At 38.3% G+C, this 15,313-nt stretch overlaps 1 protein-coding gene across 1 annotated transcript in view; it reads left to right on the top strand.

Annotated features, from left to right (window-relative positions):
- Window positions 1-831: 831 nt before the first annotated feature.
- LOC138714733 (UPF0415 protein C7orf25 homolog) overlaps window positions 832-15,313 on the top strand; it is a 397,014-nt gene continuing 382,532 nt past the window's right edge. Inside the window, exon 1 of the mRNA XM_069846832.1 lies at window positions 832-924. Within this exon, the coding sequence (XP_069702933.1) occupies window positions 881-924 (44 nt within the window). The 5' untranslated portion in view covers window positions 832-880. The remainder of the gene's footprint in view (window positions 925-15,313) is intronic.

Below are 15,313 nucleotides of genomic sequence, written 5' to 3'. Positions count from 1 at the left end.
GGACCTCTACACGTGTGGACATTGTGCCACTGTCATACATCTAGGACGCTGTTTTTTTATTTATTTTATTGGGTTATTTTACGACGCTGTATCAACATCTAGGTTATTTAGCGTCTGAATGATATGAAGGTGATAATGCCGGTGAAATGAGTCCGGGGTCCAGCACCGAAAGTTACCCAGCATTTGCTCGTATTGGGTTGAGAGAAAACACCGGAAAAAACCTCAACTAGGTAACTTGCCCCGACCGGGATTCGAACCCGGGCCACCTGGTTTCGCAGCCAGACGCGCTGACCGTTACTCCACAGGTGTGGACTCTAGGACGCAGTGCATGAGGGTAGGCCACTAGAGGGAACCCAAGAGGTGGAACTTAAACTGAGAGAATTCGATCCGACATCGGGATGGGAATCCGGTGTGGCTTAGTGGATAGAGCGTCAGCACGTAGAGCTGAAAACCCGGGTTCAAATCCCGGTGCCGGAGAGAATTTTTCTCTGTTCCACTCATCCTTCATCATTCCTGCTATAGCTTTGTATCTTTTCTGCAAATTCCTCAAATGTAGTTACGAGATTTTAGATGTGAGCCAACGATTTCCTTTCAATGGACTGAGGTAAAACCCCGGAAAAACCTCAACCAGGTAACTTGTGGCATGTAATATAGTCCCCTACCTTTATTTTATTAACTTTTAAGATCATCGTTCTTTTCAAACTTTTAGGACATTTTAATGTAAATGTGAGGTCATTTTTCAGCTATTTTAGGTCATCAACATGCGCTCCCTATTAATAAATGATCTGGTCTGACCTCGTGAAATAACGCTGGTGCCTTCATTTCATGCAGGACAGGTCAACCGCTCGTTTTTCACACGGCCCGAGTGTCTGCGAGATGAATGGAAGACGTGGAGAGCGAGAGAGGCGTCCTACCCATCGATACGTAAGTAGCACTTCGCCATCCATTTATGAGGCTGAGGCCAGTTTAAGCCCCACATTTACATTGTGCTATTCGTTATTTATTTTCATTATTATTGCACCGTTATCATTTTGATTCTCTACGTTATTGGTTGTCTTAGATATCAGAAACGGGGAACTGCCTTCCTGCGAAGCGATACGTCATAGCCCTGATCACTAGGGCTCGGAATTTCAGGTGCTCAAAATCGGGAAAATGTTTATTTTGCTATGTGCTAAGAATCGGAAAAATATGTGGCAAAAAACAAGAGGAAAAACATTAAATTATGTTTCAATTATTTTATGTGAATATAAACACTATGCACTACTCAGTAGTATGAATTATGCCGTCTCGCCAACTGCTGAGGAATTACAGTACACAATGAGATTCATCCTTAAGTTGTCCATTACAAATAGCTGACGATTATCGCGGAACACTGCTTTGTCTTGGGAAAAAAGAGCGCCCTGGCCTTTGAGGAACAACATGCACTCCCTAGAGACATGTTTATTATTAGAAACGAAAAAAGAGGCAGCTGATGTTTATGAAATTGTAATTGCTTCCGGAATCTGCGTTATGATAACTTACAACACACTCCTAAATGACACAACAATGTTTGTGTGTGTTAGTTACAGTACAATTTTTTAGTGGTGACAGCTCTTATATAGTACTTTGTGGTGAGAGAGCTTACCGCAGTTCCACAGGTCCACAGATAGGCAATTAAGAGAAACAGTTGTCAGCTGTCACGTCTAAGCAACTGCACTGAACATTCAGGTGATGATTAATCTGAAATGTGCCTTTTCTCAAAAATTATTTGATGAAATTTCGATTTTGTGATATATTATTATTATTGAGGCGTCGATTATAATTACCGAGTCGACGATTATGATTGCTGAGGCGACGATTATGATTACTGAGGCGACGATTATGATTGCTGAGGCGACGATTATGATTACTGAGGCGACGATTATGATTACTCAGGCGACGATTATGATTACTGAGTCGACGATTATGATTGCTGAGGCGACGATTATGATTACTCAGGCGACGAATATGTTTGCTGAGGCGACGATTATGATTACTGAGGCGACGATTATGATTACTGACGCGACGATTATGATTGCTGAGGCGACGATTATGATTACTGAGGCGACGATTATGATTACTGAGACAACAATTATGATTACTGAGGCAACGATTATGATTACTGAGGGACGATTATGATTACTGAAGCGACGATTATGGTCACTGAGGCGACGATTATGATTGCTGAGGCGACGATTATGATTACTGAGGCGACGATTATGATTACTGAGGCGACGATTATGATTACTGAGGCGAAGATTATGATTCCTGAGGCGACGATTATGATTACTGAGGCGACGATTATGATTACTGAGGCGACGATTACGATTGCTGAGGCGACGATTACGATTGCTGAGGGGACGATTACGATTACTGGGCGACGATTATGATTGCTGAGACGACGATTATGATTGCTGAGGCGACGATTACTATTGCTGAGGCGACGATAACGATTACTGAGGCGCCGATTATGATTACTGAGGCGACGATTATAATTACTGAGGCGCCGATTATGATTGCTGAGGCGACGATTATGATTACTGAGGCGCCGATTATGATTGCTGAGGCGACGATTATGATTACTGAGGCGCCGATTATGATTGCTGAGGCGACGATTACGATTACTGAGGCGATGATTATGATTACTGAGGCGCCGATTATGATTACTGAGGCGACGATTACTATTACTGAGGCGACGATTACGATTACTGAGGCGTCGATTACGATTACTGAGGCGCCGATTATGATTGCTGAGGCGACGATTACGATTACTGAGGCGACGATTACGATTACTGAGGCGACGATTACGATTCCTGAGGCGCCGATTATGATTGCTGAGGCGACGATTACGATTACTGAGGCGACGATTACGATTACTGAGGCGACGATTATGATTACTGAGGCGCCGATTATGATTGCTGGGGCGACGATTATGATTACTGAGGCGACGATTACGATTACTGAGGCGACGATTATGATTACTGAGGCGACGATTACGATTACTGAGGCGACGATTATGATTACTGAGGCGACGATTATGATTACTGAGGCGACGATTATGATTACTGAGGCGACGATTATGATTACTGAGGCGACGATTACTATTGCTGAGGCGACGATTACGATTACTGAGGCGACGATTACGATTACTGAGGCGATGATTACGATTCCTGAGGCGATGATTATGATTACTGAGGCGACGATTATAATTACTGAGGCGCCGATTATGGTTACTGAGGCGACGATTATGATTGCTGAGGCGCCGATTATGATTACTAAGGCGACGATTATGATTACTGAGGCGACGATTATGATTACCGAGGCGCCGATTATGATTACCGAGGCGTCGATTGTGATTACTGAGGCTCCGATTGTGATTACTGAGGCGACGATTACGATTGCTGAGGCGACGATTACAATTACTGAGGCGACGATTACGATTGCTGAGGCGACGATTACTATTGCTCAGGCGACGATTATGATTGCTGAGGCGACGATTACTATTGCTGAGGCGACGATTACGATTGCTGAGGCGACGATTATGATTGCTGAGGCGACGATTACGATTGCTGAGGCGACGATTACGATTGCTGAGGCGACGATTACGATTGCTGAGGCGACGATTATGATTGCTGAGGCGACGATTATGATTCCTCAGGCGACGATTATGATTACTGAGGCGACGATTACGATTGCTGAGGCGACGATTACGATTGCTGAGGCGACGATTACGATTGTTGAGGCGACGATTATGATTGCTGAGGCGACGATTATGATTCCTCAGGCGACGATTATGATTACTGAGGCGACGATTACGATTGCTGAGGCGACGATTACGATTGCTGAGGCGACGATTACGATTACTGAGGCGACGATTATGATTGCTGAGGCGACGATTATGATTGCTGAGGCGACGATTACTATTGCTGAGGCGACGATTACGATTACTGAGGCGACGATTATGATTCCTGAGGCGACGATTATGATTACTGAGGCGACGATTACGATTACTGAGGCGACGATTACAATTGCTGAGGCGACGATTATGATTCCTGAGGCGACGATTATGATTCCTGAGGCGACGATTACGATTACTGAGGCGACGATTACAATTGCTGAGGCGACGATTATGATTCCTGAGGCGACGATTATGATTCCTGAGGCGACGATTATGATTACTGAGGCGACGATTACGATTGCTGAGGCGACGATTACAATTGCTGAGGCGACGATTATGATTCCTGAGGCGACGATTATGATTGCTGAGGCGACGATTATGATTGCTGAGGCGACGATTACTATTGCTGAGGCGCCGATTATGATTACTGAGGCATCGATTATGATTACTGAGGCCCCGATTATGATTACTGAGGCGCTGATTATGATTACTTAGGCATCAATTATGATTACTGAGGCGCCAATTATGATTACTGATTCATCGATTATGATTACTGAGGCATCGATTATGATTACTTTGGAGTTGATTATGATTACGAAGGCGACAATTATGATTACGACTTCGATGATTATGATTACTTCGAAGGGAGATGAAGAGGAGACAGGGTAGTAAGGGGGAAGGGAAATTACCCGTGTCCACATTTCATGGTCACTCTACAATGAAAAGTTTGTTCAGTGCTTCAACCCGAGTGTCGATCTTCAATTTGTCCTGAGTCGCATGTCTTGTGGTTGGCTGAAGACTAAGATTCGATGTGAACTTGAAACAACTGCTAACAATGTAGCCCGTGGTCGAGTGATTAGTTTCTCTGTCTTCCACGGTGGCTACCGTGGTTCGATCCTCGTCTGGTTTTGAAGGCATTTGTCGTGTTTAAAAAGGGCACGTGGGGTTTATCTCAGGGTTGTCCCATTTCACCTCACATTACCATCATTCCACCAATACTCCTCTATCACTCTCACTCTGCGAGAACCCAGGTCAGGTCTCCACAACAAATAGAAAATGGCAGAAAGTTGTACACAGTCGTATTTAATAAAAATCTTTATGTAGGCCTACTTCAAATCCTGCGATGGTCTTCGTATCACATATCTGAGGATTCGTGGAGTTACAGAGCTTTGCCTGAAGGGCAGCTTGCGTCCAAAACTTGACAACAGAACTCTCTTTTGCCGGACCTGTATTATTCATACGGGAAAGGGGGGCTACTTCCGGAAATAGCCTTCGATGCAGTAATTGAGTTGCGACGCACCAGTCTGTACTTTAAATTAAAAAGCATCCGCCAGAAATTATTAACATAGGCTCCGGAAATGTGAAAATGAATATTTTAAAAACTCAACGTATATGCCAAGTACGACGCCAGCATGAAACAAAACCGATTGTGTGTGCTTGTAATTTTTATTAAATGGTTTTGCTGGCTGCGGGCAAGCAATACTGGACCACCTTATCCGGGCAACAGAAAGCTTTGCTTCGGGACACGTGGTCTGGAAAATTGGAGAACTGAATGTTACATGCGCGAGTGGTAACATCGAATTCCGGTTTTACGTCAAAGCCCGCAGAGTCAGGTGCGCGCGGGCCGACGCCAAGCGACGTCTTTAATCCGGAATGTCTCCTCTGTTGTACGCGCGGAACTGATGGGATTTTCATACAGGCCTGCAGTACCCTTCCTGCTTTTATTGTAGTAGTGCAAGGAGCCTAAATAAAGACATCAAGTCTCTTAAATTATTAATAAATAACGAATATTTAGACTACAAGACGGAAGATTGCGGGTTCGAGTTCCGATGTGGCCATGAATTTTCCCCGTTAATCTAATCCAGTCATACGATGAAAGAGTAATGGAACGGAGAAAAACTCTCTCTGGCGCAGGGATTTGAACCCGGGTTTTCAGCTCTCCGTGCTGATGCTTTATCCACTAAGCCACACCGGATACCCACCCCGGCGTCGGACAGAATCGTCTCAATTTAAGTTCCAACTCTTGGGTTCCTTCTAGTGCCCTGCCCTCTGCACTACGTCATAGATGTCTATGAACGTAGGACTGAAGTCCACACATGTGCTGAGGTGCACTCGTTATGAGTGACTAGTTGGCCGGGATCCGACGGCCTTCAGTCCTACGTTCATAGACATCTATGACGTAGTGCAGAGGGCGGCCACTAGAGGGAACCCAAGAGTTGGAATTTAAATTGAGACGATTCTGTCCGACGTGTGGGTGGGTATCCGGTGTGGCTTAGTGGATAAAGCATGAGCACGGAGAGCTGAAAACCCGGGTTCAAATCCCGGCGCCGGAGAGAATTTTTCTCCGTTCCATTACTCATTCATCGTATGATGACGCAGAATATCTGCATGGAAATATCATATGTACTTCGGTACATTAAAATAATATAATTCAGTCATGTCAATTGATGCCCATAGGAGCAAGCGCGCGCTTTAGAGCTCAGGAGAGCCTGAGGGCTTTACAGCGGAAAGGAAAGAGACAGACGAAAGAAGTAGTACAGGGACATCATTTTATTTTTACTTCAATTTTTATTGTACCTGAGTTTTTGAATGTACTTCACTCCCACCCCTTCTACTAACGAAGTTCAACCGTCCTCTACACAGATCCAAGACCGCATATACAGTCATAGTAGCCTTGCGGTCATAGTAAACAGTAGGTTCCAAAAATATGTTCGCGTTTTCTAGTAACGAAAGAGCTTTCAATATTGAATCATTTTCACACAGGTACTGTCGTCCATTTGCCAACGTCGTATCCCGGTTTCCCCCACCAGCTTTTATTCGCCAGCTAGTGGCTGGGCTCTCTTAGCTCTTTTCTGAAAACATTAATTTCTGTTAGGAATTGGACGTCTACGTAATATTATACAACTGTTTAAAATAACTTAAATAAAAGGACCTCGTTAAGTAATTAATGTCACGTGATTTCCTCCCTTCCTACGACCCTACTGCATAACCACTTGGACAGTAGATAGTATGTCTGAGTAATTTTATCTTTTCGGATCGGGCAGAAGTGAAGACTGAATTTACAGTACGTAAGTTACTCTTTTACAGAGTAGGTACAGAATTATTTCAACATGAGTTACTAGTACGAAGAACGAGACTGGTAATTGGTATTAGGTACAATAGTCTATAGTGCGATAATATGCACATTAGAACTGAAGCCTGTATCGAAATGAACGGGCACCATTTTCAAAAATGTGTTTAAATATCCATATTATGATTATTTTTCAATTTAACTTCATTCTCTATATTGTACGCTAATGTGCTGTAGACAGTATAATATACACTGCATAATGAATACGTCCACATAGACAGCTCAGTTCGTGAGTAAAAACACTAATTGTTAATACTGTACTGTATTTTGATTAAACAAAAACCTAATGAAAATTATCAAACTCAAAAGCGCAATATTTCCTAGTTCACGTAAATGGATGAACTACTTTTCTTCCCTCCTATACCTAGTAAAGTGATTTGTTTGTATTTTATGCCAGTATCGTCGAACTCCAGTCGTGGAATGGGGTAGCAAACGGCCTTGATCTAGAGGTATAGGCAAGTTAATATTAAAAATGTTATTAAAAATGAAATGATGTCCCTGTATATGCCTCTTGGTCGAGCTATATTCAGGGATGGCTAGCACTTATCCAATAGAGAAAGGGAAGAGAACTTATTAAAACTGTATCCATGGTAATTTTTAGATATGTCTGAGAAGTTTAAGTGCATTACAAGAATGAAAGTTTTAATTTTAATGTTTATTTTTCACAAGTTTGATTTTTTTTTTTATTCAAAAGAAATATTATCTCAACTTTTCGTATAGAAAAGTGAAATTTTTGGGTGTAGGCCTATTTATTTAGTAGCCTTACAGAATGTTTTCGTAAATCTAATATACCGTTTATACGTATTACTGAAGATAGTGTATTGAAATTTTTGAAAATATTCTCATGGAAATTGTTTGTAAGAAAATGAATTAAGAAAGCAACTACTGTTACATAATAAGCAAAAGATACGTGCCCATGTGTTGTAAAAATGTCATCTCTATAGCTTCAGCATATATCGAGAAAATAGTTTACTATTCTGATAATAGGAAGTTGCTCACCAATATCACCTTAAAAGTATAATGCGATAAAAAGTTTTGTTATGGAATATTAGTTACACTTAAAAAACATATACAGCATCTAGGTAACTTTGCTTCGTACTGTAATATTGTTTTGATTAGTTTGATTACTTTTATAAGGCTAAAGATACCATCAATATCAATTCCAACTTATTATGTCATACTTAGTCTCTTTTTTCGGGATATCACTTTCTTTATGAATTATGTGTTTCATCTATTTAGTACAGTATAATTGTACCACAGTCTAGTATATACAGTCGCGAAGCTCAATACGTAGTAAATATGCAAACATTAGATAGTTGCTGACCACTAGCAACGCTAATATCGCCTCATTACAGGCAATGCAAAATAGTACCGTCACCGGTCACAGTCTATTGTTTCTAGCACCCTCGAAACTCAAGCTTCGTGACTGTATATAGTAGATTGTGGTTGTACTACTATGGAATTTATGTGAATATTCCTTCTTAACTCTTTATTATGTTATTAACATTTAAAACACAAGTGCAATATTAAGAAACTGATATTAGTACTTTTGTTTTACAGACAATATAGATAATATCAAACAGAAAGAAGCCATATAAAAATAACGACATAAAATTTCACGTTCCGTTTGAAGTTTGTGCACCACTGTTTTCTTAATCCAACAGGTTGCTTGTTCATATACACAACCTTCCTCTTTCTATATTTAGCGCTTGCTGCCCGCGCACGACGTCAAGGTCAGAAAAATGCGCTTGCTTTGACGTCACTGATTTAATCCATAGTTTCTCATAGTGCGTCCCGCGGAACCTCAGGGTTTAGCGAGCAAATTATAGGGTTTCCGTAAGTTTTAAATAGTTTTTAAGTGGTATTTTGTTTCTATAGGGTACATAGGCCTACATAGGAGTGCAATGTGCACACCTACATACACACACACACACACACACACACCTACCCAAGTGGCAGGTCTTTCACTACAAACCCAGCTTTCTCCAATCTTTCCCATTTTTGCCTTCCTCTTCCTTTCCTCATATGTTCCATATATCTTAATGTCGTCTATCATCTGATATCTTCTTCTACCCCGAACTGTTCTCTCGTTCACCATTCCTTCCAGTGCATCCTTCAGTAGGCAGTTTCTTCTCAGCCAGTGATCCTTCCTTTTCCCCTTCCTTATCAGTTTCAGCATCATTCTTTCTTCACCCACTCTTTCCAACACAGCTTCATTTCTTATTCTCTCTGTCCACTTCACACGTTCCATTCTTCTCCATATCCACATTTCAAATGCTTCTATTCGCTTCTATTACATAGTCTAATTTTACAGCAGATTAACTGGACGTTCCTCTTTCTTCGCAAACCGGTCAATTATGTCACAACATTCTGAACAACTGTTTCTAGAAGAAGCTAGAGACAAATCTGCATTTGTTTCTAATCTCTCGATATATTTAAAATACTGTATAAATAAATATATCTCGTAACGCAAAAGAAAAAATAACAGGAACACCCGCAAGCAAGAAGAAAATCTGCCAACATAAAAGAAAACTTTTACGCAAGGACAGAAAACTAACAACACGTGACTGAATTTTCTAAAAACAAAATAAGAAAGAAAGACAGAGAGCTTGCAAATACAGCCGAAAGCAGGCGTGACTAGCAGCACAGTTGTCAGCGGTGGGTAGGACGTCTCCAAATTCGGCTCCCCTTAAGCTTTCTAGTTAAGTTTAAACACTCCGCTAAGCAGCTATCTTATTGGATGAACTGCTGTTGTCATGGTTACTGTGGAGCAGAGTGATGTAGCTGTCTCCTCTTTTCTGCTGTCGCACAGACACTGCAGGCTACAAGATGTCGTCTACAAAGGTTACAGCGCTAGCTGTTATTTTTTGGTGCAAATTATTTGTACTCTCTACACACAGTATAGCGAGCATCACCAACTGGATGTGGTCGACTTTACGTAACTTACATCTTATCCGTAATGAATAGTAAAGTTAATATAAAAGGAAAAATATCCGTTATTTGCTATAACTTACTGGCTTTTAAGGAACCCAAAGGTTCATTGCCGCCCTCACATAAGCCCATCATCGGTCCCTATCCTGTGCAAGATTAATACAGTCTCTATCATCATACCCCACCTCCCTCAAATCCATTTTAATATTATCTTCCCATCTACGTCTCGGCCTCCCCAAAGGTATTTTTCCCTCCGGCCTCCCAACTAACACTCTATATGCATTTCTGGATGCGCCCATACGTGCTACATGCCCTGCCCATCTCAAACGTCTGGATTTAATGTTCCTAATTATGTCATATGAAGAATAAAATGCATGCAGTTCTGTGTCGTGTAACTTTCTCCACTCTCCTGTAACTTCATCCCTCTTAACCCCAGATATTTTCCTAAGCACCTTATTCTCAAACAGCCTTAACCTATGTTCATCTCTCTCAAAGTGAGAGTCCAAGTTTCACAACCATACAGAACAACCGGTAATATAACTGTTTTATAAATTCTAACTTTCAGATTTTTAGACAACAGACTGGATGATAAAAGCTTCTCAACCGAATAATAACAGGCATTTCGAATATTTATTCTGTGTTTAATTTCCTCCCCAGTATCATTTATATTTGTTACTGTTGCTCGCAGGTATTTGAATTTTTCCACCTCTTCAAAAGATAAATTTCCAGTTTTTATATTTCCATTCTGTACAATATTCTCGTCACGAGACATAATCATATACTTTGTCTTTTCGGGATTTACTTCCAAACCTATCTCTTTACTTGCTTCAAGTAAAATTCCCGTGTTTTCCCTAATCGTTTGTGGATTTTCTCATTTGCTATAACAATGATTTTGATTGACCTGGATTTAATACTGTCATAGTATTCTGATAAAATATTAGGGGAGGCACGGCTTCCCTTGCCTCCACTGAAAATCCACAGCTGGTCATTGTACATTTAGCAAGTTTTCTGACGCAGTAATTTGATCCCCAGCAACAAGGTCATAAATTTGTACTTCCCTCTCCTGGAATCGAACCCATGTTCGTTGGTTTGATAGCAGCATACACACACATTGCCATTGAACAACAGAAGAGGATTACTGCCCGCTATATTTATTGTAAAGAGGTAAACAGTGCATCTGTATTGCTGGCTGGATCATAAAAACTGATTAGTCGGCAGGTATTTGAAGCTGGAATAAACAGATACGATACGAGGGCCGCACGTGTTTTGTTTGAACAATGCACAAACGCACTCGTGGCGCGATCTGTGGAGGACTCTCCGAATTGCCCCTGCGTTAAGAGGATTGTAAAACCGCCTGAATTAGTTGAAAATCCAAGAGGGGCTCCACCCCATTCATTTACAGACTTCAACTCAGCCCCGTCAACTTACGAAGCAAGTCCGATTCTCTGCGCTCTCACACAATTGAAATTAAAATACTCGCGGACGTAACTTCAGTCCTTCACAGAGCGTTCAGGACGAGCTGAACTGCAAGATCTTGTATACATTTTTCAACGAGAGGCAGGTTTATGTTAAGTTTATTTCGTCCTTGGTGACAGAGTTGATTACTTATACATTAAATGGTGTTTTCTGCTATAAACCAGACACAAATTAAATCAAAATAGCCTATTTAAAACACTAGCCGTACCCGTGCGCTCCGCTGCACCCGTTAGAAATAAATATAAAGTAATTACATAATTAAAATAGGACGTTTGGTCCAGGGAACATTCGTGTTTGATAGAAGGATAAATCGTTTAATATGTTACTTAATTTAAATTGTGTTTAAATAATTAAAATGCGATCATTTTGGTCCAGAGACACTCATTTCGTGCAATGACAATTCCTTTAACATGTTTCTTAATTTTTATTACATGCAACCATAGTTTAATGAACATTGACATCATTTAGATTTAATGTGTATATTTTATTTTACTTGCTATATGTTTCCATTCAATTATGGTAATAACTTCATTTTAACCCTTTTTTTTCTACGTATTCAGTAAATGGCTCTTGGCCCACTATGGTTCTGAACCTTTCAAATAACTTAAATTATATATTATATTATATTATATTATATTATATTATATTATATTATATTATATTATATTATATTATATTATATTATATTATATAAAAAGTGTGTTGATAACGGATGTAACTTACATAAACATTATTTTAAGAAATACAGGAAACGAATATACAGAATAGCCTATCAAGTTTTCTGTGCATAAGAAGCTATTTTAATCTTATCTGTCCTCAATTCACTCAGAAGTTACTGTAATAACATTATAGTATTATGTCCATCTAGAGAAACTACACTTTCAAATGGTGAAATAATAATTAATTATACAAATCGGTTAATTTAGCTTTCGATATGACTTCATACAAACACACAAACATTTTCTGTAGGCGATGTTTCATAGCTTTCGATTGTTGTTGTCCAAGGCCCCTTATAGACGAAGTCATTTGTTTTTTATGTCATTAGACCGCCTGAGATGGCAGTTATTTTAATTTTAAAACCCATTTATCTCATTAAATATCAGTCCCATCAAAATTTTTCAAAGAATAAAACTTATCGGAAATTATTTTCAAAGAAACGTTTGTTATGTAACATTTTTCACAAAAATCAATAATAAGCGAGATATTTCGATTTATTTAATTCAGGCTACCTTATAACCCCTCCCCCTTTTAAATAACGTATTTTGAATGCCATACAGCCTAAAATCTAAGTTGCAACGAACTTAATTCATATTCTAACTTTCATCGAAATCCGTTCAGCCATTATCGCGTGAAAAGGTAACAAACATCCAGACAGACAGACAGACATACATACATACAAACAAAAATTTCAAAAACGCGATTTTCGATTTCAGGGTGGTTATTTATATATGTTAGGACCAATTATTTTTGGAAAATCGAAAATTACCAGAAAAATTTCGGCTACAGATTTATTATTAGTATAGATTGCTTAGAAATAGCAAATTCATCAGAATTTTGGAATACGAAATCACAGTCAAAGACAACATAAATGACTGAAGTAATGGATTTTTGGAGACGATCTGCAAAGATACATCGGTGGAAAAATATAAATTAAATTGTTAAGAGTTTAAATCAATGTTCAGATTTCAATGATTCAAGAATTCTGTACGAAGCAACTATGGAATTGACAACACAGTTTTAGCTCCAGAATATTAGTTAATTAAAGAAATGATACTCCTGAATAGTTCATTCTTTATCTTTAATATTCTTTTACCTTTAAAACTGAAGAATAAGGGTATTTTACAAAGAATTTCAAATTAGTGTAATTCTGAAAATATTGAGAATAGGACCCATGTTTATATGACATTTTTTGCTCAGAATGTCTTCGGAAATAAGCTCCGTAATGGACGGTAAATCCTCGTGAATCACCCTGTATATTTAAAATACAGAGTGATTTATATAGAACTGACACATTTCTTTCTTTAATTATTTCATTGGAAATTCATTCAATGACCCAATTTTAGCACCAAATTCAGCAGAATGTTCTGGAGTTTCGATTCCTTGTCACTAGATGCGCAGATGTTTATGTTTTATTCCTATTGTTGGCAGCTGTTTTCGACATTTGTGTCAACATGAAAATGCCGTACATAGTAAATCAACGACTCTTCCTTGTGAAGCAAAACTGGATTACGAATTCAATTACAGCTACTCAAAGGGCATACCAGAGAGAATTTGGTGTTCGCAATCCTCCCAAAAGAAACACAATACTGGGACTGGTAAACAAATTGGAAACAACTGTATCTCTGGTGAGTGTAGTAAATATTCGACTATTTTAATAAACTAAACACCAAATAAAGTAGAATGAACCCTACTTTCATAAAGTGTAAAAAAAAATTATATATATATTTATATTTATTTATTCACTTATTTATTTATTTACTTACTTATTTACTTATTTATTTACTTATTTACTTTCTTACTTATTTACTTACTTATTTATTTACTTATTTACTTGTTTACTTACTATTTACTTATTTATTTGCTTATTTACTTATTTGCTTATTTACTTATTTACTTACTTAATTATTTATTTATTTACTTATTCATTTACTTACTTATTCATTTACTTACTTACTTATTTACTTACTTACTTATTTATTTACTTACTTATTTATTTACTTACTAATTCATTTACTTACTTATTTATTTACTTACTTAGTTACTTATTTACTTATTTATTTATTCACTTATTTATTTATTTACTTACTTATTCATTTACTTACTTATTAACTTATTTATTTATTTACTTATTTACTTACTTACTTATTTATTTACTTATTTACTTACTTACTTAATTATTTACTTATTTATTTATTTATTTATTTATTTATTTATTTATTTATTTATTTATTTATTTATTTATTTATTTATTTATTTATTTATTTATTTATTTATTTATTTATTTATTTATTTATTTATTTATTTATTTATTTATTTATTTTCATTTTGCGTCTTGATGACTCCCCTAAGTGTGATATCATTGGGTTGCCATAGTGACCAAGTACGAACTGTACAGAAGTTTGTTTCCCCGGTCATTCTTTCTCCATTTATCGCTGCAGTTTAGAGTTGTCTGGCCCAGAGCAAAATGACACGGACAGTGATTTAGGGCTGCGGAAAGAATGTGACCATAGAACTGTATCGGCTTCCATAAAGTGCCGGTTATACTTGCTCGGTAATTGAAATATGGACACGCTTGGAGTTGGGTTCAGAGTTCATTCTAATTTAAGTTTTCTCAATTTTTCAAGTGATTTATTTGCCTAAAGTGACTTATGGTGGTATGGGGTGTATCTAACGGGATGCAGATATAATGGTAAGCGCTCTTATGGAACAGCTGGAAGCAAGGACGACCTGAAAGCTTGCCATGTTCGTGATGTGAGAGAGAGGTTTCAATGTAGGCCTATTATGTATGTATGTGGTATTCAGAAAGTAAACTTAACTAAGCTTACAAAGATTAAAAATGAGAAAGTAAACCAGAGTTGTGACAACTTTATCAGTGTACGGAGCAAATGTTGCAATATGTAGAACTGCAGGAAAAAAACTTAACAGGTTCACTGCTTTTAGAACTGGAGAATATTGTCACTAAAGGCTGGTTCAGAATAAACCGGGAACGGAAACGACAACGAGAATGAGAACGGAAATAATGTTTAAATAAATGTATTTAAATGTGAGCATTCACAATAGTTAATCATGAATGCTCACATTTAAATACATTTATTTTAACAATATTTTCGTTCTCGTTCTCGTTGTCGTTTCCGTTCCCG

The sequence above is a fragment of the Periplaneta americana genome, chromosome 15, assembly GCF_040183065.1.
Source record: "Periplaneta americana isolate PAMFEO1 chromosome 15, P.americana_PAMFEO1_priV1, whole genome shotgun sequence".
Taxonomy (NCBI): domain Eukaryota; kingdom Metazoa; phylum Arthropoda; class Insecta; order Blattodea; family Blattidae; genus Periplaneta; species Periplaneta americana.
Note: the sequence above shows the minus strand (reverse complement) of the source record. Positions and strands in the feature narration are given on the sequence as shown.